Source organism: Harpegnathos saltator, unplaced genomic scaffold (genome assembly GCF_003227715.2).
Source record: "Harpegnathos saltator strain DR-91 unplaced genomic scaffold, Hsal_v8.6 scaffold91, whole genome shotgun sequence".
In the NCBI taxonomy this organism is placed as follows: Eukaryota; Metazoa; Arthropoda; class Insecta; order Hymenoptera; family Formicidae; genus Harpegnathos; species Harpegnathos saltator.
The window spans coordinates 1,064,999-1,091,778 of record NW_020230719.1 but is presented as its reverse complement, the minus strand read 5'-3'; the positions used below and the strand labels follow the sequence as shown (position 1 = coordinate 1,091,778).

The 26,780-nt window shown below is 36.3% G+C and overlaps 3 protein-coding genes across 3 annotated transcripts; all 3 read right to left on the bottom strand.

Annotated features, from left to right (window-relative positions):
• Positions 1-4,707: 4,707 nt before the first annotated feature.
• Positions 4,708-6,260, bottom strand: LOC105185332 (uncharacterized). Its single transcript, XM_011144767.3, has 2 exons — positions 5,669-6,260; positions 4,708-5,290 (listed from the first exon to the last, which is right to left on the bottom strand). The coding sequence occupies exons 1-2, from the start codon at positions 5,861-5,863 to the stop codon at positions 5,105-5,107; spliced, it is 381 nt and encodes a 126-aa protein (XP_011143069.1). The 5' UTR covers positions 5,864-6,260; the 3' UTR covers positions 4,708-5,104.
• A 1,802-nt stretch (positions 6,261-8,062) lies between these two features.
• Positions 8,063-11,659, bottom strand: LOC105185263 (uncharacterized). Its single transcript, XM_011144648.2, has 2 exons — positions 11,453-11,659; positions 8,063-8,470 (listed from the first exon to the last, which is right to left on the bottom strand). The coding sequence occupies exons 1-2, from the start codon at positions 11,648-11,650 to the stop codon at positions 8,216-8,218; spliced, it is 453 nt and encodes a 150-aa protein (XP_011142950.2). The 5' UTR covers positions 11,651-11,659; the 3' UTR covers positions 8,063-8,215.
• A 1,798-nt stretch (positions 11,660-13,457) lies between these two features.
• Positions 13,458-15,091, bottom strand: LOC105185178 (glycosyltransferase-like protein gnt13). The gene is made up of 2 exons (XM_025307601.1): positions 14,889-15,091; positions 13,458-14,494 (listed from the first exon to the last, which is right to left on the bottom strand). Exon 2 carries the CDS (start codon positions 14,307-14,309, stop codon positions 13,800-13,802), a length of 510 nt encoding a protein of 169 aa, XP_025163386.1. The 5' UTR covers positions 14,310-14,494; positions 14,889-15,091; the 3' UTR covers positions 13,458-13,799.
• Between the last annotated feature and the right edge of the window lie 11,689 nt (positions 15,092-26,780).

Genomic DNA, 26,780 nt, shown 5'->3' with positions numbered 1-26,780 from the left:
GGTTAAACTATTCTTATGCTTGCAATGAAAAACAAGAAAACGATCAGAGAGAGAGAGAGAGAGAGAGAGAGAGAGAGAGAGAGAGATTTGTAGAAACATTACTAAAACAATATTACGAAATCGCTGACCTAGTCCAGTTTCCGAGAAACTGATATGCAAAGTACACGATTTCTCGTATTATTCTCGTTAACACAAATCTAATATCAATATCTAATATCTGAAATCGTGAGACTTAATTCCTCGGCCGATAAATCGATAATTCCAACAATCTCGGGACTTAACCATTGTCTGTCATTTTTCATTCCTCGGAAATAGAGAGAAAAAGAGAGAGAGAGAGAGAGAGAGAGAGAGAGAGAGAGAGAGAGAGAGAGAGAGAGAGTGAGAGAGAGAGAGAGAGAGGAAGGGAAGGAGGGAGATGCAATTTATCGAGAAAAGTAGCGCTTTATCGGCGAATGATCGAAAACATTCGATGCATCGCATCGAGAAGCTCCAAGACCGAATTAATCGCGTAATCTTATTCCGCCATGGGCTGCTGTAATTAGTGCAGCATTGAGCCTGGAGATTCGCGGCCTTATCTACAGGCGCGTACCAACGCCGCACGTGCGTGCGTGCGTACGTGCGTGCGTGCACGCGTGCGTACGTGCGACGCTGAGACGTCAGGCGTGCGCACGCGTGCGCACGCGTGTGTGCGTACGTGCGCACACCTGTTTCGATATGGTCTAAGTTTAGGACGATTATCAGGTGTGTATTTGGAGTAATGTACGCAGTCCGGAGGCTTGGTCGGTAAACTCCGAGCCGTCTCAGATACGCACTCTCACTCGTTATGTTATGACACACGGCTCGCCAGCTGGAATTCCTGTGCGCGGTTGATTGGTCATTACACAGACGCCATTACGCGCCGCGATTTACAGCCACTCGCTAATTAAGTTTATTGCCACGGCGCGCCGCCTGAATACACTTTGTGAGCGCGGGCTCTTCTTGTCGCCATTTAAGCTGCTTACTTTATCAATGATCTGTATTTCATCGCGTATTATTCGCAGTCGGTTTGTGACGGGCTCATTATTTATTAATATATGCAAACGACAGGCATGTCCCTTCATTTTGGTAAATGATAAGCCTGGAGAATATAATGTTTCTCTTTTTCTTACAACTGTTGAGATATTTTACGAGCGTTTTACATTTTTCTAAAGAAGCGTCACACCGACCTGTCGAACTTTATCAAGGTTTAGTACTTTCAAGTACATATTAAAAATGTGCATTGCATTAAAAATGTCTGACGATATCTCATCTAGAGTTTTTTAGAGTCGCTGAAAAAATCAAAATCTATGGATAAAACTTTTCATTTTAAAAATTTAAGATAGTGGACTCTATATGGCGGCTAGAAACATAAAAACATAGATTTATTTTGGGAATATACAATGCTTTAGATTTTTTGGAAAAAAAGTGGCATGTTTTACATTTTTGACGAAAGAAAATGTTAATAGTAAAATAAAAGATGGCTGACAATCCTACTAAAATACTATGTAATGTACACGGAAAAGAAACTTGTGTAATAATTTTTATGAAAGATTCGTAGAAACTTTATTTTTTGAAAATCTGCTGAATATTTGTTTATTTATAATACTTTTGCAATTAATAATTAAATGATTATACATATTTTTGATGCACTTGCAAGTGTTTTAAGAACTCTGAAAACCCTATATTTTTGTTAAAAAGTTTTAAAAAATTTCAGAAACTAAAAGAAAAATGGTGAATCGTCCCACCATATCGTAAAAGCTTAAAAAAATTCGTAAAAACCATTGCCGACAATGACAATAATTGTCAGTAGTATGATAATATTGATCCTGAATGATGCGTATAGAGAAAAAGGGATTAGTTAAATTAACGCGACGCTGAACGTACCGAAGGCGTTTTTGTCGAAGAAGACGAAGTCTCTGATTCTCACGAACCAAATTCGCTTGCACAAATCAGTAATTTTGTTCCGTCCAATCAAAAACATGTTTGGTCCGTTCGTTGTCGCATAAACTCTCTCGACCAATCTCTTCTCTCCGTGTATTAGGCACGTAAATCGCTTCAGAGCTTTTCGTGAAACGTGATGACTCGAAAGTGTTTTCATAAGCATGCCCGCCAGGTGAGAGCGATTTATTTAACACGACGCAGAACTCTGTAAAATATTCGCTCGTTACGTCGTCCACCAAGGCGAGTGCGTGAGCGACTTCTACCTAGAAGACGTTTAAAAGCGAACGTGCCTCGTCTCACGTATATCGCAAGGACTCCGATCTGCTGCGAGATACGAGAAGGCACGAGAAGTCTCCGCATGGAAGACTCTCAGGGACTGTGCGTGCAAGGTGCAACTCACGTGCTCAAAGGGGCAATGCTACCCGGGGCAATAGCGATGTATTAATCTTTGAAAAACGCGTCAAACATGCACCGACGCGGCGGATGCTGCCGCACACACACACACACACATGCACGCGCATACACATACCTATCGCAATCGACGCCATCAAAATTCCGCGGCGCTCTGCACTCGATATCCAGTCTGATATCCCGAGCGCAACCATCCATACAAATCGGATCTTACTAAATTGGAGTACAATTTTCACGAGCGTAGTTCCAGGCTTCCGAACCGCGCGGCTCGGATAAAAGGGAAAAAAAAGGAAGGAAGGAGGAAGACGAATAAGAAGAGAGAGAGAGAGAGAGAGAGAGAGAGAGAAAGTGCGAGGAAGAGAGAGAGAGGGGGAGGAGAGAGAGTGGAGAAGATGGGAAGGGGTAAAAGGGGGACAGAGAGAGAGAGAGAGAGAGAGAGAGAGAGAGAGAAGGAGGGAAGGGGTGGAAGAAGGTAAGAGAAAAGTCCCTATCCCTTTCTAAGCCGGCCGTGGAAGATGAAGCGAATCAAGTAACAGCAGTGGCTTACGTGCGATGCACCCCTAAACCGTCGCCGAGGGAGCATCGCGTGGAAATGCGTTACCTCACGGAAGGTCTGTGCTTAGAATTCTCAAGCTCGGTAAATTATATTTCATGTCACGAAGTCGATGATTCCTGAAATACATAAGTCGCGCGATGGTAATTTCATTCCCTTAGTCCCGCGTCGAGCATTGTTGCGTGGTCCTCGCATTTGCGGACGAGCATGGAAGGACAGGGGGAGGGGTGGAGTGGGGGGTAGGAGTGGCACGACTTTCGAGCAAAGGAGGCAACACAGAAACAACGAGTTTCTGTCTGCGCAAGCAGATTCGTGAGATGATACCGAGCCGTTCTTCTCAAATGCGCCAAAGAACGTTGATATGGTTTGCGACATCGCGTTATGTCGTCCAAATTTCCCCACCTCGACACGCCAAACGAACTTTTAGCTTGACGTTTGTGTCTGATGATTAAGGTGATGAGTGCTTAATCAACAACCGGCCAGAAATTCTGGCTATTTGCCAGCTCCCGACTAGTTTCTTTCCTTGTTTTTCTTAACATATACTCACCAGTTTCACTTGCCCATTTTCTGGCCATTATCTTTCTGCCAAGAAATACCAATTGGATTTCTCTGGCCAGTCTCCGAGCAATTACTGTCTACTAAATCTGAGTTAATAAAACCTGGCTAGTTGTTCTCGGTAACGACCAGTTTTTTTGGCAATTTTTCTATTTGCATTCCCACTATGATAATTGTACAATTGAGTAATTGTACAATTGAGCATGTCATTTCGTATGATGCATCTTATTTATTTCTTTTTTCTATATATTTAGTCACGTATACATAGTAACCGTTACACACTCAGTATTTAACCCTTTAACGCCCGACTTTTTCATAAGTGTTTTAAGAATAAAATTTGAGTTTTTTTGAACTGAGACTATAAGTAGTGATAACCTAAAAAACATCAGAATTTTATACGGACTTTTGACGACTTTTGAACGGAAAATGTAAAGTAATAGTCTATTTCTGAACGAATAAATTTGTATTTTTTTTGTAAATATAACGGTAAAAATGATAAACATGAACATACTCAAAGATGGTTATCCAGATGGAAAAACCGTGAAATAATTACACGAAAAATCAGCATCAATCGTTTACTTCTGAATAAATGAGTACATGAAGTTTCCGCTTTTCGTTTGTTGGTTCCGTTAGTTTGGTATTTTTATCGTTCGTTTTTTGTTTATTGGTAAATATGACTTGGATCCTAAAAGCATATACGAAATGAGCAACCTATACAGAGAAAAATGAAGGGTAATACGACATAACTCTGATAGTCAGCTTGACATTTTTGAGCTGAAATTTTACTATATTTGTGAGTGAAGTTTATCATTCAGAGTGTCAAGCTTACTATTTCAGAAAAATATCTTATAGATATCACCATTCAATCGTTCCTCCATTTTTCGCCGCATAAAAAACTGTAGGTCACCAGGTTTCACGAAAATAAATAGATTGATTTCTTGATTTTCGTGTCTACCATATTGGATACGCCATTTTGAATTTCTGTATTCTTTTAATTTCACATTATGCATCTGAGAATGCATCTTCCAAATGTATAAAATTATAACAGTTACTCAATCTATTCATTTATAGTGTTCTAGATGTCAATAACAATGCTAACTATGTCTACTTGGAATTTGACAAAACATGTTATCATTAAAACTAAGCTAAAAACAGACTAAACCGAATCTACATACAATCTATATACCATTTTTTAGAAGAAGAATTCATCTTTACAGCGGTGCAAAGAAAACGAAAATATCTCCCTTTTTAACTAAGTTATGGATTCTTAAATGCGTTTCTGGTAACTATAGTTACCAGTAGGCGTTAAAGGATTAAACTAAAACGTTTGTACGGCAGCCTTAAGTCCAAATTAATAATTTCTCTACAGAAGCACTTCTCCCTCTACTCCGTCATTGTTATTGTCAAGCCAGATTTCGTTGTCATTATTAGCAGCGCTGCCGTGGCCATTGAATGTGTCGTTTATTCTTTCTTTATTGCTCATTTTTACCGGGTATAGTTGATGTCATACTTTGCCATGTCGTAGCTCGCCGTATCGTCGTCTACTTCTGCATTGTTTCTTCCGTTGCATTGTTGCCTTTCAGGTAATTATTTTTGGAGATCTATGTAGTAACCTTCTACTCTTAACTATAATCCCTCATTCATTTTTCCTATTACTAGCACCGTTAAGGCTGACATGCCGACACCATCTGAGGACGGCAGAAAGATAATCTTTTTGCTATTCAGACTGCTAATTTTAACGTAGGTGATGATTTCGTTAGGCGGGCATGTCACATAGATTGTGGCTTTCATCTCCTTCCAAGGAATCTTAGGCTGCAATAAATATGCAACATTATTTATATATATAGATATTATTATGTTGATATTAACATATTATACTAAAAAAAAATGATTCGAAATAAACAGATAGTGCAAATGAAGAAATAGATTAATAAATATTAATACGACCGTGTTTTCTTATAAAAATTATCAAACGCTCGCTATGAATCACACGGGGCAAAGACGAATCTTAATTTCATCACGCGTGACACGCATGAATTAACACGAGAAATACATTTCTTTCGCATTCGTTCAAAATCGAATGGACAGTTTGCTTCTACGAAGTAAAGATCACAAAGTAATTCGATTCGGAAAAATCGGTGACATGAGAAGTTTGCGTTCTTCGGTCATGATATATAAATGAGCATTTACATTAGAGATGGTGCTGTTGTTAACTAGGTGGTCACCCGGCTGGCGTTCGCCGCGTTCGAAGTCGTTTGCATAATTCGTTTGCAGTCGTTCGTTTAATATGCAGACGGCTATGAAAAGGCATAAAATCGCGACGAATAAAGAGCGCACCTTGGATTCTTGGTTTGTCGTGGACTCATTTGTCAGCGGAAACTTCATTGCTCGATCGATGATCGCCGTCAATATTTATTTGTATACTGTCGTTATCAATATTTTGGCCTTGTTTCAACAAGGTATCATATCATATTAGTTCAAATATTTCTATCGCCTAACGCTGAGATGACAACTTACATAAGATCATTTGTTTCCTTCTCTGATGCGCTTTTACCTTCCATACGCACATCTTTATCTTATCCTTGACGACAATGAGGCGCATTAATTATTATATTTACGCACGAGACGCAATATTTCTATTAGTTCCATTATTTTATCATTCATTACATAAGACTTGTCGAAAAGACCATTTAAGATAATTAAAATGTGGATCCTACAAAGAACATACGCAAAGTTTCATCCCCTTTATGCTATCTCGATAAATATTGCAGATAGGTAAAAAATTTTTTAAACAAAAATTGTACAGATTTTTATGCCGTACAATTTTTGTTTAAAAAGTTTTTTCCTATTTATAATAATTATCTAGATAGCATAAAGGGGATGAAAGTTTGAGGAGCAGTTTCACTCACGTGTTAAACTTGATCCATTGCCGAGAAAAAAAAATATGGGTTTCTTATTTTTGGCTACTCTACAATGCCAAGTTGCGTCGAAATCGAAGACATACACTTCGCGGATGTTTCTTGTTAGTACAAAATCTCCGAGCAATTACTGTCTACTAAATCCTAGCTAGTAAAAAACTGCCAGTTGTTCTCGGTAGCGACCAGTTTTTCTTGACAATTTTTCTGCTCGTATTCCCACCGCGATAATTATACAATCGAGTAATACGTCGCCCCGTATGATGCGTCTTATTTATTTTTTTCTATATATTTAGTCACATATATATATTAGGTACTTGAATAAATTTCCGCCCTTTACTGATAGATGATATTAGCAGTACTATGTGCATGTAGTTTAAGATGATAATACATCCATATAGAAGTACTACAATCATAGTTTAGTATTCAGTATTGCCATTTGATTGCAGTTGTAAACAACGAATTTTTCTACTGCATTGAAAATGTCGAATTTTGTACCGAAAAAACAGCATTTGCGAGAGGTCTTACTCCATTATTTCATTTTAAAGAAAGGTGCAGCTGAAAATTACCGTTCGCTCGTGGAACATTATGGTGACAATGCTCTAACCGAAAGAAGTTGGTTGAACCGAAGATAATGGTTTCAACGGTTTAAAGGTGGCGACTACGACGTGAAAGACAAAGAACGCTCTGGTGTACCAAAAAAGTTTGAAGACGAAGAGGAGTTGGAAACATTACTGAACAAAAATCCACATCAAACGCTTAAGGAATTGTCACAATCATTAAATGTTATATGAATCGACTATAAGCGAGTGCTCAAAAGCAATAGGATTTATTTATAAACAAGACTACTGGGTGCCACATGTTTTGAAAGACAGAGACGTTGAAAAACGTTTAACCATGTACGAATTATTGCTTCAAAGACAGAAAAGAAAGTCATTTTTGCATCGAATCGTTATTCGCGATGAAAAATGAATTCATTACGATAATCCAAAAAAAAGAAAATCATGGATAAAGCCTGGTCAACCATCAAAATCAACGGCAAAACTGGATATTCATGGGAGAAATGTCATGCTGAGTATTTAGTGGGATCAAAAGGGTGTAATATACTACGAGCTGCTGAAACTGAATGAAACCATCACTGCTGATCGCTATCGAGAACAAATAGTCAATTTGAGTCGATCATTGAAAAAGGCATGACAAAGTCATTTTTCAACATGACAATGCTCGACCGCATGTAGCGAGACCGGTTAAGGAAACATTAAAACTGCTCGGATGGGATGTGTTACCTCACCCGTCGTATTTACCGGACCTTACGCCATTGGACTATCATCTGTTTCGATCGATGCAACATGGTCTTTCGGAGCAGCATTTCACTTCTTGTGAGAATATAAAAAATTAGCTCGATGGGTAGTTCAGCTCAAAAAAGGAACATTTTTTTATCGCGGAATTCATTTGTTGCCTGAAAAGTGGCAAAATGTTATAGCTAACGGAAAATATTTTGAATGATGTATTGTTTATTCTTCTATTTTACTAAATTACATAAATTTGAACAAAAAACGGCGGAAACTTATTCAACCTAATACATAGCAATCGTTACACATTCCAAACTTAAATTAAAACATGCATACGGCAGACTTAAGTCCAAATTAATAATTTTTCTAAAGAAGTGCTTCTCTTTCTACTCTATCATTATCATTGTCAGCCCAGATTTCGTTATCGGTAGTACTGTCGTTGCCATTATAACCTATTCTTTCTTTATTGCTCATTTTCACCGGGTGTAGTTGTCTTCGTACTTCGATGTCATAGCTCGTCATGTCGTTGTCTATTCCCACATCGTTTTTTCTAAGGGAAACATGCTTGACTCTATGCAGTAACTTGTTACTCTTAACAATAATTCCTCATTTTTTTTTGCTGTTGCAATCACCGCTAAGGAATTCATGCCGACATTACCAAACAGTTGAAAGTCAACCTCTTTGTCTTTTATGCTGCTAATCTTAATGTAACTGACAACGTCGTTAACGTCCGGGCACGTTATGTCGATTGAGGCTCTTGGGATGGGCTCCCAAGAGTTTGGAAGCTGCAATAAATATGGGATATTATTTTTATATTGTATATACATTCTTATATTGATCATTAACGTATTGTACTGGAACATTAACATATTTGGGTAAATATGTACATAAGGTCAACCTCCTCAAAAGTCGATGACCTTGCTATATGTTGCTAAGGACACGTTTCTGAGTGTTATGCAAAAAATTGCAGCCGTCGCTCATTGTTTGTTAAAAAGTTATTAACAAAAGAAGTTGAATAGAATGTATGTAATTTTCGAACAACGTGCACATATTGTTATTATATAAGTTATAAAAGAAGGAACTATAATAACATAAAATAAATTAATATAATGAAATATGTCAAAATTAATAAACAAATGGTATATAATACGTATTAATCCGATGCAATATAAATGGTATTAACTATTTATTATCTGTTACAATATTTTCAATAGGATATATTTGTGACATAATAGTAAAAAATACATTACACATTCATTGCGTGGAAAACGACGTTTAAACAAAAACTTGGTTAAGTAATATATATATGTAATGCTCGATAGATGTACCATAACATAAAACAGTAGCTCACATATCACACCAAATTCTTTGAATGTTTTGTATATGACTGTTTATATTTGGATCAACGAAGTTCACACAGTATAATGCAAATAATTATTTTTATCAATATTATTATATCCTCGATAACAATCACTGTGTATTACAGTTGATCCTAGGTAACGTTAAGAATAAGATATACACACACGCATGCATATGTACAAGCACGCACTCACACGAGATTTAAATCCGATCATCTACCACCACGTAGAACATTTTGATCGAGTTACATGTTAATTTCTTTTTTGAAAAAGTTTTCCACGATAATTTTTATTTTGAACCGCAGACTTTATAAGAAAAGGTTGTTCATTTTGTAACAATTTTTTCAAAACGGCATAAGTTTATCAAAAAGGGTCGTAGAAAAATTATTAAAATATGGATTTGTTAGGAAATGAATGAGCTTTTAACTTCATACATTTTTGTACAGGAAACCGATTTCCCTGACCAACGCAACAGTTAAAAAACAAATTTTTTTCTCACTAATCAAAGTCTATCTTCAACATCTGTCACTTTGTAAAACATTTATTATAATTCACTTTTAGGTTTTTGGTTGCTAACAAGAAATGTCCAAGCTTTAATTTGAGCTTTATTTCACCTCAATACGATGATTTTTAGTTAAGTTACCGCTATTGAAAGATGGTAGAAACCTGTGCTAAAATTTAGTGCCCCGTTTTTTTTTGCGGGTTAGTATATTTTTTTTTACCGATTTTCGCTTCATCAATTTCAATAATTTTTCTATGTCACCCAATATGATCTTTATGCACTTACTGAGATAATAATCAAAGAAAATGATATATATAAAAAAACATAAGGTTATTATTTCTTTTATATAAGGAAATCAAAGAACATTCTCACTTCAGAATTATTTATAAATAAATTGCACTTATCTCTCTATAGAAATTAGTCCAATCTACAACGCTATGAGTACTCATGTTTAACCCATTTTGTAAAAATGTTTGTCTTGCCGGAGGAAACATTAAAAAGTAACCAATAAAGCAGTAGATTTTTTGTAATCCTGATAACCAGGTACCATAAAAGGCACTTATTGCGAAGTAATAAATTTTTTTTATGTTTACGACCACCGATTATTTCGTTATAAATGTGCGTACATTTAAATATATATTGTGTATTGTAAACATAGAATTGTAATATGTTTTCACATCGTGGACATTTAATTTTTTTGCGAATAACTTTTTTCCGCAGAGATAATTCAGTAACTGGTCAAAATTATAAGTTAAATAAATAAATTGATGTAGTAACATGTTGACCAGTTCTTAGTTTATAGATAATTAAACTGAACTGTGATTGAATGCACCAAGAAGTGAGATAAATACATCAAAATAAACATTTAAGCTTCTGTATATACGACTATATATATGACTGTATAGAGGATGTTTGAAATGGAATAACGTTCTCGCATACATAGAATGTGCCAAACAGAGTAGAAATAATTTCTATCGCATTTTATAAAAACTATCAAACTAATATCAATATATTATTTCAACTTATACGAACATTGTATAAGCATTATAATATAAGCTTATAATATAAATTTAAACTAGTATTTAAATCTTTCGTTTTACTAAATCGATGAGTCTACCATATACTAAAAATGAAAATTTTCAAAAGATTAGCAAAAGCCTTTACGTAAGGTTTGCATTTTAAATAATATATTTATAGAAATATATTATTATATATTTTGTAATACATCTAAAACTAGATTTAAATAATATTTTAAATTATTTAAAATATATCTTTGTGTAGGCGCCAATGTTATTCTCTCGAAAATCTTCATTTTTAATGTGTCATTTTAGAATCATCAGTTTAGTAAAGTGAAAAATATACGAGAAAATAAGAGAATAATAATTTGCACTTGTTATATGTAAAAATATTATAGTATGGGTCCAAAATGTTATATTAGATAATAGTTAATACTATTTATACTGCTTCGGATTAATATGTATTATGCACCATTTGTTTATTTGACATATTTCATTATATTAATTTATTTTATGTTATTGTAGTTCCTTCTTTTATAACTTATACAATAACAATGTGTGCACGTTGTTTGAAAATTACATACATTCCATTCAACTTCTTTTGTTAATAATTTTTTAATAAACAACGAGTGATGGCTGCAACATAACACTCAGAAACATGTTGTTAACAATATATGTCAAAGTCAAGGACTTTTAAAGAGGTAATGACCTTATGTGCATATTTACCTTAACACGCATGAATTAACGAGAAATATATTTCTTCTTTTTGCATTCGTTCAAAGTAGAAAGGACAGTTCGCTTCTGCGAAGTAAAATTCATAGAGCAATTCGGGAAACTTGGTGACGTGAAAAATCTGCGTTCCATAGTCATGTTGTAGAAACGAGCATTTACCTCCAGGATGGTCTGGTCGATGATGCAGTGGTCGTCCTTGAGGCGTTCGCCGCGCTCGAAGACGTTTCCTAGTATGCAGACGGCCATGGAAAGGTACAAAACCGCAGTGAGCCAAGAGCGCATCTTGAATTCTTGGTTTGTCGTGAATTCACTTGTCAACGAAAACCTTACTGCTCGACCGATGGTCGCCATCAGCATTTATATACTATCGATATCAATGTTTCGGACTCATATATGAAGTATTGTATCATGTTAGTTCAAATGTTTCTGCCGCTGTGACGACAATTTACGTAAGATCATTTGCCTCCGTCTCTGACGTGCTTCTCCCTTGCATACGCACACCTTTATCTTATCCTTGACGATAATAACAATATGGCACATTAATTATTGTATTTACGCACGAGAAACGTCATTTTTCTTAGTCCCACTATTTTATCATCCATTATATAAGGCATACTGAAATTATCGTTTAACATAATTAATGTGCATCTTACAAGGAACATCCGCGAAGTGTGCGTGTCCGATTTCGATGAAACGTGACATATTTGTAAAGTAGCCAAAAATAAGGGATCCATATTTTTTTATTGGCAATGGCCCAAGTTTAAAAGGTGAATCTGTCCCACAAAGTTTCATCCCCTTTATGCTATTTCAATAACACAGACCGACAAAATTTTAAAAAACTCCAGACCTTGAGACCAGACTATACTTTCCCGAAGGTTTTCGGTCCGCTGAATCCGAATTCGGCAGCGGAATTGTTCCATAACATCAGGTTTTCGAGATATTCTAATCTGAAAGTGCAAAAAACACAGTTTTTCGCTATATTCGGGGTTATATTACAACGTGAATTAATTTTTCTCTACAAAACTCGTTACAGTATCTGAAAGTACTACTCTTCGCCTTCAAAATGCATTTTGAATTTTTCATATATCTTATTTCTTCTCGGAGATATCGTCCGTTGAAATTTTTTAGTTTGGCGTTTTCGTTACTACCTTACAAAAAAGAAAAAGAAGTTAATCAGGCACGTGAAAGTTGTGTAATTATATGTTTTTTAGGACGCTGAATCCGAATTCGTTGTCGGTTCAACCCCATGACCATCAGGTCATGGTTTGTCCCTAATAATTGATCAAAAAAAGGTGAATTCGAAAACCTTTTTTGAGGTTAGGGACAAACCATGACCTGATGGTCATGGGGTTGAACCGACAACGAATTCGGATTCAGCGTCCCAAAAAACATATAATTACACAACTTTCACCTGCCGGATTAACTTCTTTTTCTTTTTTGTAAGGTAGTAACGAAAACGCCAAACTAAAAAATTTCAACGGACGATATCTCCGAGAAGAAATAAGATATATGAAAAATTCAAAATGCATTTTGAAGGCGAAGAGTAGTACTTTCAGATACTGTAACGAGTTTTGTAGAGAAAAATTAATTCACGTTGTAATATAACCCCGAATATAGCGAAAAACTGTGTTTTTTGCACTTTCAGATTAGAATATCTCGAAAACCTGATGTGATGGAGCAATTCCGCTGCCGGATTCGGATTCAGCGGACCGAAAACCTTCGGGAAAGTATAGTCTTGTCTCAGGGTTTTAAAAATGTCGGCCTGTGTAATTATCGCAGATAGGAAAAGACTTTTTAAATAAAAATTGTACAGATTTTTATGCCATATAATTTTTGTTTAAAAAGTTTTTTTCTATCTGCAATAATTATCGAGATAGCATTAAGCGGATGAAACTTTGAGGAGCTGCTTTACCCTTTAAACTTGATCTATTGCCGATAAAAAATATTTGGCTCTCCTATTTTTGGTTATTATATAAATATGCTAAGTCCGTCGAAATTGGACACACACTTCGCGGATGTTTGTGCAAAGTCTCCGAGCAATTACTGTCTACTAAATCCAAGCTAGTAAAAAGTAGTCAGTTTCTCGCGGCAGCGACCTGTTTTTCTTGGCAATTTTTCTGCTCGCATCCCCACCATAATAATTGTATAATCAAGTAACACGTCATTTCGTATGATGCGTCTTATTTATTTTTTCTTTATTTAGTCACGTGTACATAGCAATCGTTACACACTCAGAACACTTAAATGAAAATTAAAACGTGTGTACACCAGTGTTAAGTCTTAATTAATAACTTCTGTAAAGAAGCATTTCTTCTTCTATTCCGTTATTGTCATTGTCAGGCCAGATTTCGTTATTGTTATCGAGAGTGGTGTCGTTGCCATTAAATGTATCGCTTATTCTTTTTTTACTGCTCATTTTCATCGGGTATAATTGACGTCGTACTTTGCCATGTCGTAGTTTGCTGTGTCGTTGTCCACTCCTGCGTCGTTTCTTCCGTTGTTATTATCAGCTCATTGTTGTTGTCGTTACAGATGTGTTGTTATCGGCACCGAAGTTGTTGTTGTCGGTACCACTGTTGTTGTTGTTGGTACCGTTGTTGTTGTTGTTGGTACTTCTATTGTTGTTGTAGGTACCTCTGTTGTTGTTATAGGTACCACTGTTGTTGTTGTAAGTACCTCTGTTGTTGTTGTCGGTACCACTGTTGTTGTTGTAGGTACCTCTGTTGTTGTTGTCGGTATCTCTGTTGTTGTTGTAGGTACCACTGTTGTTGTTGTAGGTACCTCTGTTGTTGTTGTCGGTACCACTGTTGTTGTTGTAGGTACCTCTGTTGTTGTTGTCGGTACCACTGTTGTTGTTGTAGGTATCTCTGTTGTTGTTATCGGTACCGCTGTTGTTGTTGTAAGTACCTCTGTTGTTGTTGTAGGTACCTCTGTTGTTGTTGTCGGTCCCGATGTTGTTGTTGTGCTTAGACTTATGCAGTAACCTTGTACTGTTAACGCGAATTTCTTGTGCCATCGTCTTCTTGCCTTCACTAATATGGATGTCGTGCCGACATCACCTGAAAGTTGTACGAAGTGAATGCCATCTATAATGCCACTTATAATGCCATCTATACTGCTAATCCTAACATAGGTGATGATTTCGTTGGACGGGCACTTCACGTCGATTATGGTTTCCATGGGCTTCCAAATGATTGGAATCTAGAATGAATTTTACAACAATGCAACATTATTCTTACATATCTATTTTTATGTTGATCATTAACGTATTATACTAAAGGAACGATTCCAACTAAATAAATGGATAGTGCAAATAAATAAATAAATAGATAAATAAATATTAATATAATTTTTTCTCATAAAAGTTACTGAACGCTTGCTATGACTCACGATACATGAGCGTTAAAGACAAATCTCGATTTCGTCACGCATGACACGCATGAATTAACACGAGAAGTACATTTCTTTCGCATTCGTTTAAAATCAAATGACCAGTTTGCTTCTACGATGTAAAGATCACAGAGTAATTCGGGAAAATCGGTGAGACGGTGAGAAATCTTCGTTCCTCAATCATGGTATGCAAACGACTATTTACCTTAACGATGATCTTATTGATGGAGAGGTAGTCGCCTGGCTGGCGTTTGCCACGTTCGAAGTTAGTTGCTAATACGCAGATGGCCATGGAAAAGCACAAAACCGTGCTGAGCAAAGAGCGCATTTTGAATTCTTCGTTTGTCGTGAACTCGCTTGTCAACTGAAATTCACTGCTCGACCGATGATTGGTGTCACCATTTATATACTGTCGTTATCAATATACTGGGCTCGTTTCTATGAGGTATCATATCATGTTAGCTCAAATGCTTTTGTCGTCTGACAACAACTTACGTAAGATCATTTGTCACCGTTTCTGACGCATTTCTTCTGTGCACATGAATGCACACGCATACCTTTATCTTATTCTTGACGACAAAGACATTAGGGCACATTAATTGTTGTATTTACGCGTTATTTTTATAATAGTTATCCCATTATTTTGTCGTCAATTACATAAGGCATATCGAAATGACTGTTTAACATAATTAATGTGGAATTAATGTGGATAGTGCAAAGTGTCCGAGCAATTACTGCCTACTAAATCCTAGCTAAAAAAAACTAACCGGTTTCTCACGGTAGTCATCAATTTTTCTTGGCAACTTCCCTACTCGCATTTCCATCATGATAATGTAAACAATCGAGTAACACGTCGTTTCGTATGATGCGTCTTATTTATCTTTTTCTATATATTTAGTCACATATACATAGCAATTGTTACACACTCAGAAGTTAAATTAAAACGTGTGTACGGCAGTCTTAAGTCCAAATTAATAATTTCTCTAAAGAAGCTCTTCTCTCTCTACTCCGTCATTGTCATCGTCAGGCCAGATTTCACCATCGTTATCGGCAGCATTGTCATTATCATCGCATGTGTCACTTATTCTTTCTTTACTGCTCATTTTCACTGGTTGTAGTTGACGTCATACTTTGCCATGTCGAAGCTTGCCGTCTCCTTGTCTACTCCCGCCTTGATCATTCCGATGCATCTGAGATAATCGTATTTAGATTTATACAGTAACCTTGTACTCTTAACGATAATCCCTCGCCTATTTTTCCTGTTGCTACCACCACTAAGGATGACGTGCCGACATTTCCTGCCAACAGTTGATAGCTAACATCTTTGTCATGTTTTATACTGCTAATCTTAACGTAGGTGATGGTTTCGTTGGGCGGACACGTTATGTCGATTGTGACTTCCAGGGCTATCCAAGGGAACTCAGGCTGCAATACATATGTAACATTATTCTTATACAGGGTGCTAAATTTCAAACGTAAGCCGTAAAAAATCTCGAAAACTATGAAAGATATTAAAAAAAGCTAAAACACGTGTTGCATGATTTCGAAGGGGAAAGAGAATGGCATTATCAGTTTTTTATTTGGAGGGTATTTTCAAGGTCAGTTGAAGGTCAACTTAATTTTTTTAAATAGAAAGTCCAATTTTTTATTATATCTTTTTTTCTACCAATTAATTTTAACAACTTTTGTCTGAAACATTTTTTGATAATTATGCAGAAATAGGGATCACTTCCCGATGTCAATGATTTTCATATGTTATCATGGTCATCACTCCGAGTAATGTTCTGAAAGTTTTTGCCCGCGCTCATTGTTTATAATAAAGTTATAAACAAAGTAAATATATTAAATGGTACATAATTTTCTGACACTCTATACATATATCAAGCTTCTTACAATGTTTATTGAGTGAAGATTCATTTGTGTTTACATTCTTTCTATGTTTCGGTTTATCTTATTATATGTTGTTGATATTTATTGCAATTTTAAATCGGTTCTCTAGGAAAAATGAATCAGTATAGAATAGTTAGTCAGTATAGAATAGTTAGTTACAGATAACATCATATTACTGCAAAATGAAATTCTATGAATTTTTTACTTTAACGACGAAATATGACGAGCTAGTGAGCTATTTATGTACGAAAAATGTTATTCGTAAAAATGTAAAATGTCTGCATTGCAAAAATATCATAGAATTGAATAGTGGACGACTACTTTTTCATTGTATGCACCATTATTACCATTATTATCATTATTACCATTATTACAAGCGAGCACAAAAACAAAAACGCAAACGATTAATTTGTAACTTTAAAATGAGTGCGTTAAACGGAACTTGGTTTTCGCACGGGCATTTAGGTATTAATATAGTTTGTCGATTAATCTGTTATGTAATGATGTTCAATACTCCTCGACAAATATTTCTGCAAAAAAAGTTATATGTAAATGAAATTTTATAGATAGAGCCCACTTTTTTACACACAATATACATTAAACAATATTAAACAATATATACAAGCGGGAGAGGGGCTTCGCCCCAAACAAATTCTAATCTAACCTAACTTATTGCATCTTTATATATTTTTGGACATTGTTGAACAAATTCTCTTAAGATCTATCACCTAACCCAACTTAACTTATTATATCTGCATACAATTAGATGTTGTGAGTTTTAAGGAAACTTTTTTAACAACGCCGAAAAATATATAAAGATGCAATAAGTTAGGTTAGGATTTGTTTGGGGAAGGGTTGCGGGAGAGGGGCGTAGCCCCTTTGCCGCTTATATATACTGTTTAACAATGTTTAATGTACATTGGGGTCCCCTAAACAACATATTTACTTTATTTTGTTTATAATTTTGTTATAAACAATGAGCGCAGGCTAAAATTTTCAGAACATTATTCAGGGTGATGATCTTGATAATATATGTGAAAATCATTGACATCGGGAGCTAATCCCTAATTCTGCATAATTACCTATTTTTTTATTGGCCTAATATTTTTTTAAATATTTAAGGAAAACTTGGTAACTTTTTCAACATTTAACATTACACAACATTTAACTTACGATATCTCATTAACTATTCGTCGAAAGAAAAAATAGTATTAGACTTTTTTACCTTATTTACCATCAAGAATATATTACTATAATAGCGTCTTAACTTTTATTAACTTATCAACCATTGGAAATTACAAAATTATTAAATTAATATCCATTCTTGTGTTGATCATTAATCTATCGTTTTGGGACATTAACATTATTCATAAACGAACGAAAATAAATAAATACATAAATAAATAAATATTAATACGACCATTCTTTCTTATAAAAGTTACTAAACGCTGACTGCGAATCATGAACGTTAAAAGAAAATATCGATTTTGTCACGCATGACACGCATAAATTAACATGAGAAATACATTTCTTTCGCATTCGTTCAGAATTGAATGGGCAGTTTGCTTCTGCGAAGTAAAAATCATAGAGCAATTCGGGAAATCGGTGACGTGAGAAATCTGTGTTCCGTTATTTATTCATAATGTTAGAAATGATGTAGAAACGAGCATTTACCTCAATGATGAACTCGTCGGTGACGGAGTGGTCGCCCGTTTTGCGTTCGCCGCGTTCGAAGTCGTTTGCTAGTATGCAGACAGCCATGAAAAGGCACAAAGCCGTGGTGAGCAAAGAGCGCATCTTGGATTCTTGATTTGTTATTGATGCACTTGTCAATGGAAACCTCACTGCACGACCAATGATTGCCGTCACTATTTATATACTGTTGGTATCAATGTCTTGGACTTATTTCTATGAAGTATCGTATCATATTAGCTCAAATGTTTCTGTCGCTTGATGCTGAGGTAACAACTTACGTAACATGATTTGTCTCTGTCTCTCACGCGCTTCTTCTTTGCACACGAATGCACACGCACACCTTTATCTTATCCTTGACGATAATAACGATGGACTACATTAATTATTGTATTTACGGACGAAACGCCTCATTTTTTTGGTCCCATTATTTTATTATCCATATAAGGCATATCGAAATGCCTGGTTAACAAAATTAATGTAAATCTTAGTACAAAGTTTCCGAGCAATTACTGTTTATCAAATCCTAATTAATAAAAACTGGCCAGTTTCTTGTGGTAGCCACCAGCTTTTCTTGGAAATTTTTCTATTCGCGTTTTCACCATGATAATTCAATCGAGTAACACGTCGTTTCGTATGATGCATCTTATTTACTTCTTTTTTCTATATATTTTGCCACATATCCACAGCAACCGTTACACACTCAGAACTTAAATTAAAACGTGTGTACGGCAGTCCTAAATACAAATTAATAATTTCTCTAAAGACTACTCCATCATTATCATTGTCAGCCCAGATTTCATCGTCGTTATCGGCAGCATTGTCATTATCATCGCATGTGTCACTTATTCTTTCTTTATTATTCATTTTCACCGGATGTAGTTGATGTCGTACTATGCCATATCGTAGCTCGCCGTATCGTTGTCTGCTCTCCCATTGTTTCTTCCGTTGTTGTTGGTGCCTCTGAAGTATTTTTCTTTGGATCTATGCAGTAACTTTTTATTCTTAACGATAATGAGTCACCCTGTTTTCCTGTTACCGTCATCTCTAAGGACCTTGTACCGACATCACCGGAATTGAGTTGAAAGTTAACCTCTTTGCCATTTGTATTGCTAATCTTAATATAGGTGATGATTTCATTAATCGGGCACTTTATAATGACTATGGCGGTCCTGGGTCTCGGCTCCCAACTCGGTTCCAAGGCTGCAATAAATATGCGACATTATTCTTAAATATCCATTCTTAAGTTAATCATTAACATATTGTACTTGAACATTAACGTACTTGTAAAGGAACAATTCCAAATAAATAAATAGATAGCGCAAATAAATAAATAGATAAATAAATAAATATTAATATAACCGTTTCCTCTCAAAAAAGTTATAAAACATTTGCTCACAATACGCGAGTGTTAAAGGCGAATCTCGACTTCGTCACGCATGATACGTATGAATTAATACGAGAAATACATTTCTTCTGCATTCGCTCAAAATCGAACGGGCAGTTTGCTTCTATAAAATAAAGATCACAGAATTATTCGGGAAAATCGGTGACGTGAGAAATCTTCTCTCTCTCCCTCTCTCTCCCTCTCTCTCCCTCTCTCTCCCTCTCTCTCCCTCCCTCTCTCTCTCTCTCTCTCTCTCTCTCTCTCTCTCTCTCTCTCTCTCTCCTCTCTCTCTCTCTCTCTCTCTCTCCCTCCCTCCCTCCCCTCCCTCCCTCCCTCTCCCTCCCTCCCTCCCCCTCCCTCCCCTCCCCCCTCTCTCCCTCCCTCTCCCTCCCTCCCTCCTTCCCTCCCCCCTCCCACCCTCCCTCCCTCCCTCCCTCCCTCCCTCCCTCTCTCCCTCCCTCTCTCTCTCTCTCTCTCTCTCTCTCTCTCTCTCTCTCTCTCTCTCCTTTCTCTCTCCTCAATCATGGTGTAGAAACGAGCATTTACCTTAATGATGTACGTCCATGAAGAGGTAGTCGTCCGTATGGCGTTCGCCGAGTTCGTTTGCTAGTATGCAGACGGCCGTGAAAGGACACAAACCCGCGGTGAGCAAAGAGCGTATCTTGAATTTTTGGTTTGTCGTGAATTTATTTGTCAACGGGAATTTCATGTTCGACTAATCGCCATCAGCATTTATATACTGTCGTTATCAATGTTCTGGGCTTGTTTCTATGAGATTTTGTATTATGTCAGCTCAAATGTTTCTGTCGCCTGCCGCTGAGACAACAACTTACGTAAGATTATTTGTCTCCGTCTTTGACAAGCTTCCTTTTTGCACATGAATGCACACCGACACTTTTAACTTATTTTTGACGACAATAACAATGGGACGCAGTAATTAATTATTGGATTTATGCGCAAGACATTTTTACTAGTCCCATTACTTTATTGTCCATTACATAAGACATATCGAAATGACCGTAATATAATTAATGTGTGGAAATGTCTTAGTAGCTTTGTGTAAAATCTACGAGCAATTACTGTTTGTTAAATCTTAGCTAGTAAAAACTGGCTAGTTTCTCGCGATAGCGACAAGTTTTTCTTGGAAATTTTTCTACTCGCATTCCATTATGATAATTGTACAATCTAGTGACACGTATGATGCGTCTTATTTATTATTTTCTATATATTTTCTATATATTAGTCACGTATACAGTTAGTAATCGTTACACACTAAGATCTTAAATTAAAACGTGTGTTCCGCAGACTTAAGTCTAAATTAATAATTTCTCTAAAGAAGTGCTTCTCTTTCTACTCCATCATTATCATTGTCAGGCCAGATTTCAGCGTTATTATCAGCAGTGCTGTCATTGCCGTTATTCTTTCTTTACTACTTATTTTCACTGGATGTAAATCAAATCATACTTTACCATATCGTAGCTCGCCGTGCCGTTGTCTATTCCCGCGTTATTTCTGCTGTTGTCGGTGCCTCTGAGGTAATTCTGTTTGGATCTATGCAGTAACCTTTCATGCTTAACGATAATCCGTCACCCTTTTTCCTGTTATTCTCACAGCTGAGGATCTTGTACCGACGTCACTCAACTTGAGTTGGAAGTTAACCTCTTTGCCATTTGTACTGCTAATCTTAACGTAAGTGATGATTTCATTAATCGATGGGCACGTCATATTGATTATGGATATCCTGGGTTTCATCAAACGGTTCGGAGGCTGCAATAAATATGTGACATTATTTTTAAATATGCACATTCTTTTGTTAACCATTAACATATTATACTGGAACATTAACGTATTTTTAAAAGAACGATTCCAAATAAATAAATAGATAGCGCAAATAAGTAAGTAGCGCAAATAAATAAATAATTGTTGGTACAACTTATTTTTTCTTTTTTTTCTTATAAAAGTTACAAAACGCTTGTTCATGATACACGAGCGTTAAAAGTGAATCTCTACTTTGTCACGCATGATATGTATGAATTAACATGAGAAATACATTTCTTCCGCAATCGCTCAATATCGACAATTTGCTTCTAAATAAAGATCACAGATGAGCCAGTCTCTCAAGGTAGCCGCGCTTTTCTTGGCAATTTTTCTACTCGCATTCCCATCATGATAATTGTATAATCGAATAACATGTCGTTTCGTATGATGCGTCAAATTTTTTTTCTATATATTTTGTCACGTATATATAGCAATTGTATACAGAATAATTCGGGAAAATTGGTGACGTAAGAAATTTGCTTTCCGCAGTCATGGTATATAAAAAATCATTTACCTTATAGATGGTTTTGTTGATGGAGAGGTAGTCGTTCGTCCATCGTTTGCCGGACGTTTGCATCGTGTTCGGAGTTGTTTGCTAGTATGCAGACGGCCATGGAAAGGCACAAAACCACGGTGAGCAAAGAACGTATCTTGGATTTTTGGTTTGTCGTGAACTCGCTCGTCAACTGAAAATTAATTTCACTGCTCGGCCGATGATCGCCGTCAGCATTTATATATTATCGTTATCAATGTCCTGGATTTGTTTCCATAAAGTATCGTTTCATGTTAGCTAAAATGTTTCTGTCACCTGACGTTGAGACAACAACTTACGTAAAAGGACATCGTCTTCAATCAGTCGGGAGGCGTTGTCGTATGTCGTATGCATTCGTACAACCTTGATTTTTATGCATCGGCTGTATAACAGCCTGCAAATAAAATTCAAGGCAAAAATTAAGGTTGTGCGCATGCGGTTGTAAGCAAATTAACTAACCGCAGTCGATAATTTTTCGGAATAATCGACTGTGGTTGGTGAATTTGCTTTCGTCTTACGACTAACGACTTATTGTAGGAGGCTTGTAAGATTATTTGTCAAGTCTCTGATGTGCTTTTTCTTTGCACTTGAATGCACACGCATCTTTATCTTATCCTTGACGACAACTTTGATGACAATGGGACATATTAATTATTGTATTTACGCACGACAGGCGTCTTTTCTTTTGTCTCATTACTTTATCATTCATTACATATGGCATATTGAAATGACCATTTAACATAATTAATATAGATTTTACAAGGAACATCAAAGTGTGTGTCTCTGATTTCGACGAAACTTGACATATTTGTAGATTAGCCAAAAATAAAAGATATCTTTTTATCGGCTTAGGTCTAAAGGGTGACTCTTCCTCAAAGTTTCATTCCGTTTATGCTGTCTCGATAACTATTGCAGATAGGAAAAAACTTTTTAAACAAAAATTATATGGTTTTTTATGAAAAATAAAATAGGCTTGATTAAGATAAAAAATATTTTTAACAGTTAACTAAATAACCATGTCAGGCTTAACTATTAATTTATTAAATTCATTATGTGAAGAAAAAAATTAGCATTTTCATTCTGAATCCATAGAATCCAAGAATAATATCAGCATTCTTTTTCTGATTTTTGCGGTTAATTATTAATTTTGCTTTCAAAACTTGTTAATTTTCCATATATATTTGCTATATATTTTTCCTTAAAATGTGCAGACACTCATATTCACAAAAGGCAACTCTTACAAAAATTTATTATTGGTTGTAATAAATTGACTAGTGATAATAAATAATTTTATTATTTACATAAATAATAAAATTATTCGTATGAGTAATAAAATTAATTATTATCACTAGTTTATTACTGTTAATAATAAATTTCTGTAGGTAAATGAGTTGCAGAAGTCACAAATGAAAAATAATGTTCGACAATCTGTTTATATATTAAGTTTATATTTATGTTTATGTATTATATATATATTAAGTTAATATAATATGTTAATGTAATATGTAATATATAATGTAATATATTAATGTAATGTAATATGTTAATGTAATATGTAATATGTAATGTAATATATTAAGGTAATGTAATATGTTTTAAATTATTTTTATACCTGCATTCATAACATGTAAGTAGATACTCATTATTTGTGTAGCGATGTAGCGATTAAGCGCTCGCGCATGTTGCTGAGTACTTTGCTTATGGTATCACTCCCACTTATAAATTGTAATACTCCTATAATTTAAAAATAAAGAAAACATATGTATATATATATATATAGATATATATATATATATTGTAGGAGTATAGAATATCCCGTGCATTTTGAGGCGTCGTGTCGTGGCAGGGGCGGGCCCTACCTCCTCTCCGGCCCGCTGGTCGGAGGCGCGTGTCGTTTGTTTTAGAGAGATCGGGAAGAGGCCCGAAGAGGAGAGTCGGCTTTTGTCAAGACCGCGAGAAGGGAGAAATAAAGAAAAGCTCCTTAGAGCATTGAGAGTGCATTTATTATTATTTGGAGAGAGCATTTATCTCTGTAGGGAGGAATTCCTACAGAATTCAGAAGTGGGATAACTCGTGTGATTCTCGTGACTAAATTCACGCATTATTGGTACGAGAGCGACTGTTGCTGTGTGCAGAAGCGTAGAAAAGGCTGTGTGCCGGTAGAATACGCTGTCGTGTCGCGAGTGCTAGTTAGTGCGTTTGTCACAACCAAAATGGCGAGTCAAAAATACACTGTCGCCCAACTAAAGGAACTATTGAGGGAAAAGGATCTTCCGACGGCGGGTAATAAGGCCGATTTGATCTTATGGTTACGGGAAAGAGTTCCTGGTATATTGGATGAAGCGTGTCAGGTATCTGACGAAGAGATTGATACGGGAGCGGATATCGGTTCACGTAGACCGATGTCGGGAACAGAAGCTCGAATTGACGAGGTCCACTCGAATCCTCATCAGGTAAGAACTCGCGAGGATGATTACGAGTTTCAGTTCATTCAGCGCGATGGAGACTTGTTGCGACGTGAGCTCGAGTTGGTGAGACGCGAAGCCGAATTGGAAGGCCGAGCAAACGCGAGTGACATCAGAAGCCCTGTTGCTAGCGAATATGGCGGCTACAACTTACGAATGATCAAGGACATGCTGAGTGAATTCGATGGCACCGGTAATGAGTATTGGAAATGGGAACGGCAGGTCGAATTCTTGCGCGACACGTACAATTTAGACGACCGTGCAACGAGACTGCTGATAACCTCAAAGCTCACGGGAAAAGCTTTGAGATGGTTCCACTCGAGGCCTGAACATATAAGACTAAGTGCCATGGATCTTATGATTGAGCTGGAATAGATGTTTCATCATCGCCCAAGTAAACTCACGCTGAGGAAAGAGTTTGAACGGCGAGTATGGCAAATGGGCGAAACGTTTAACGAATATTGTCATGATAAAATAATTCTGGCGAACCAAGTACCGATCGAGTGAAATTATTGACTATGTTATAGATGGTATACAGGATTCTAGGCTACAAGACCAAGCGAGGTTGCAATGTTTCGAGAGCACGTCGAAGCTTACGAAAGCTTTTGAAAATATTACACTGAGGGGTCATCCAAAACCCGAACGCAGCACTACGAGTAAGGATCCGATAAAACCGAGGAAGGATGTTAAGACAACAACACCTGAACGTACCGAGACCAATCCAGTGCAAAAGGGGACCATGAAATGTTTCAATTGCAAAGAAAAGGGTCATCGCGCAGCTGAATGCAGAAAACCACGAGTCTCTGGAAAAGCCAACGATCAAGTCAACGACTCGAAGGGCGAGGCGGCGAAACTGTCAGTAGAGACAAATTTGATTCAGAAGTCTTCTGATATCGAACCGTATGAAGTATCTGTCCGCTATAAGGTATCCGATAACGAAAGTGACGCGCGTTTATACTGTTTTAAAGCTATTGCAGACACCGGATCGCCGATTAGTTTGAAAAAGCCTAAACATGCACCGATTAATTGTTGTCTTCCCGTCGCGACACATGATTATCGATACAATGGCATTAATAATTCGCAGTGAAAATTACTAAGCACTTTTGAGAAGGATGTTAGCATAAACGATATAGATGTACATATTAAGTTTTTCGTTATACCTGATACTACGATGAATGCAGACGCGCTATTAGGAAGAGATTTCCTCTCGAATTCCGCAATAAAAGTAGAAATCGATGAGACACTACGGATCTCGCGGAATACGTTTAATTCTTCAAAAAAGGACGATTATCTGTATCAACTCGATCTAGAGAATGCATTACGCTATTCAATCAATCATGAAATACCGCTGACAAAGTCGATCGGGACGACCAACCCGTCAGGATGGACGAGTTGTAGGAGTATAGAATATCCCGTGCATTTTGAGGCGTTGTGTCGTGGCAGTGGCGCGCCCTACCTCCTCTCCGGCTCGCTGGTCGGAGGCGCGTGTCGTTTGTTTTAGAGAGATCGGGAAGAGGCCCGAAGAGGAGAGTCGGCTTTTGTCAAGACCGCGAGAAGGAAGAAATAAAGAAAAGCTCCTCAGAGCATTGAGAGTGCATTTATTATTATTTGGAGAGAGCATTTATCTCTGTAGGGAGGAATTCCTACAATATATATATATATATATATAAAGTCGGAATGAGAAATGCTAACTTTTCTCTCCATATAAAGAATTTGATAAATTAATAGTTGAACCTGACATGGTTATTTTGTTAACTGTTGAAAATATTTTTTATCTTAATCAAACCTATTTTATTTTTCATAAAAGACCGAATAATTTTTGTTTAAAAAGTTTTTTCCTATCTACAATAATTATCGAGATAGCATAAAGAAAATTAAACTTAGAAGGATAGTTTCATTTTTTAAACCTAAGTTATTGCGGATAAAAAAATATCTTTTATTTTTGGCTAATTTACAAATATGCCAAGTTTCGTTGAAATCGGAGACATATACATCGCGTATGTTCTTTGTTAATGCAAAGTCTCCGAGCAATTACTATATCTACTAAATCCAACATAGTAAAAATTGGCCAGTTTCTCGCGGAAGTGACCAGTTTTTCTTGGCAGTTCTTCTGCTCGCATTCCCACCATGATAATTATACAATCGAGTAATACGTCGTTTTGTATGAAGCGTCTTATGTATTTTTTTCTATATATTTAGTATATATAATAACCGTTACACATTCAGAACTTAAATTAAAACATATGTACAGTAGTCTTAAGTTCATATTAATAATTTTTCTAAAGAAGTGCTTCTTTCTTTACTTTGTCACTG

Coding starts and splice junctions, on each gene's coding strand:
- LOC105185332 (XM_011144767.3), bottom strand. CDS start 5,863: ATGAAGTTTCCGCTGACAAATGAGTCCACGACAAACCAAGAATCCAAG. Junction 5,291..5,668: donor ACAACAGCACCATCTCTAAT/GTAAATGCTCAT, acceptor TATTTATTGCAG/CCTAAGATTCCTTGGAAGGA.
- LOC105185263 (XM_011144648.2), bottom strand. CDS start 11,650: ATGCTGATGGCGACCATCGGTCGAGCAGTAAGGTTTTCGTTGACAAGT. Junction 8,471..11,452: donor TCGACCAGACCATCCTGGAG/GTAAATGCTCGT, acceptor TATTTATTGCAG/CTTCCAAACTCTTGGGAGCC.
- LOC105185178 (XM_025307601.1), bottom strand. CDS start 14,309: ATGGCACAAGAAATTCGCGTTAACAGTACAAGGTTACTGCATAAGTCT.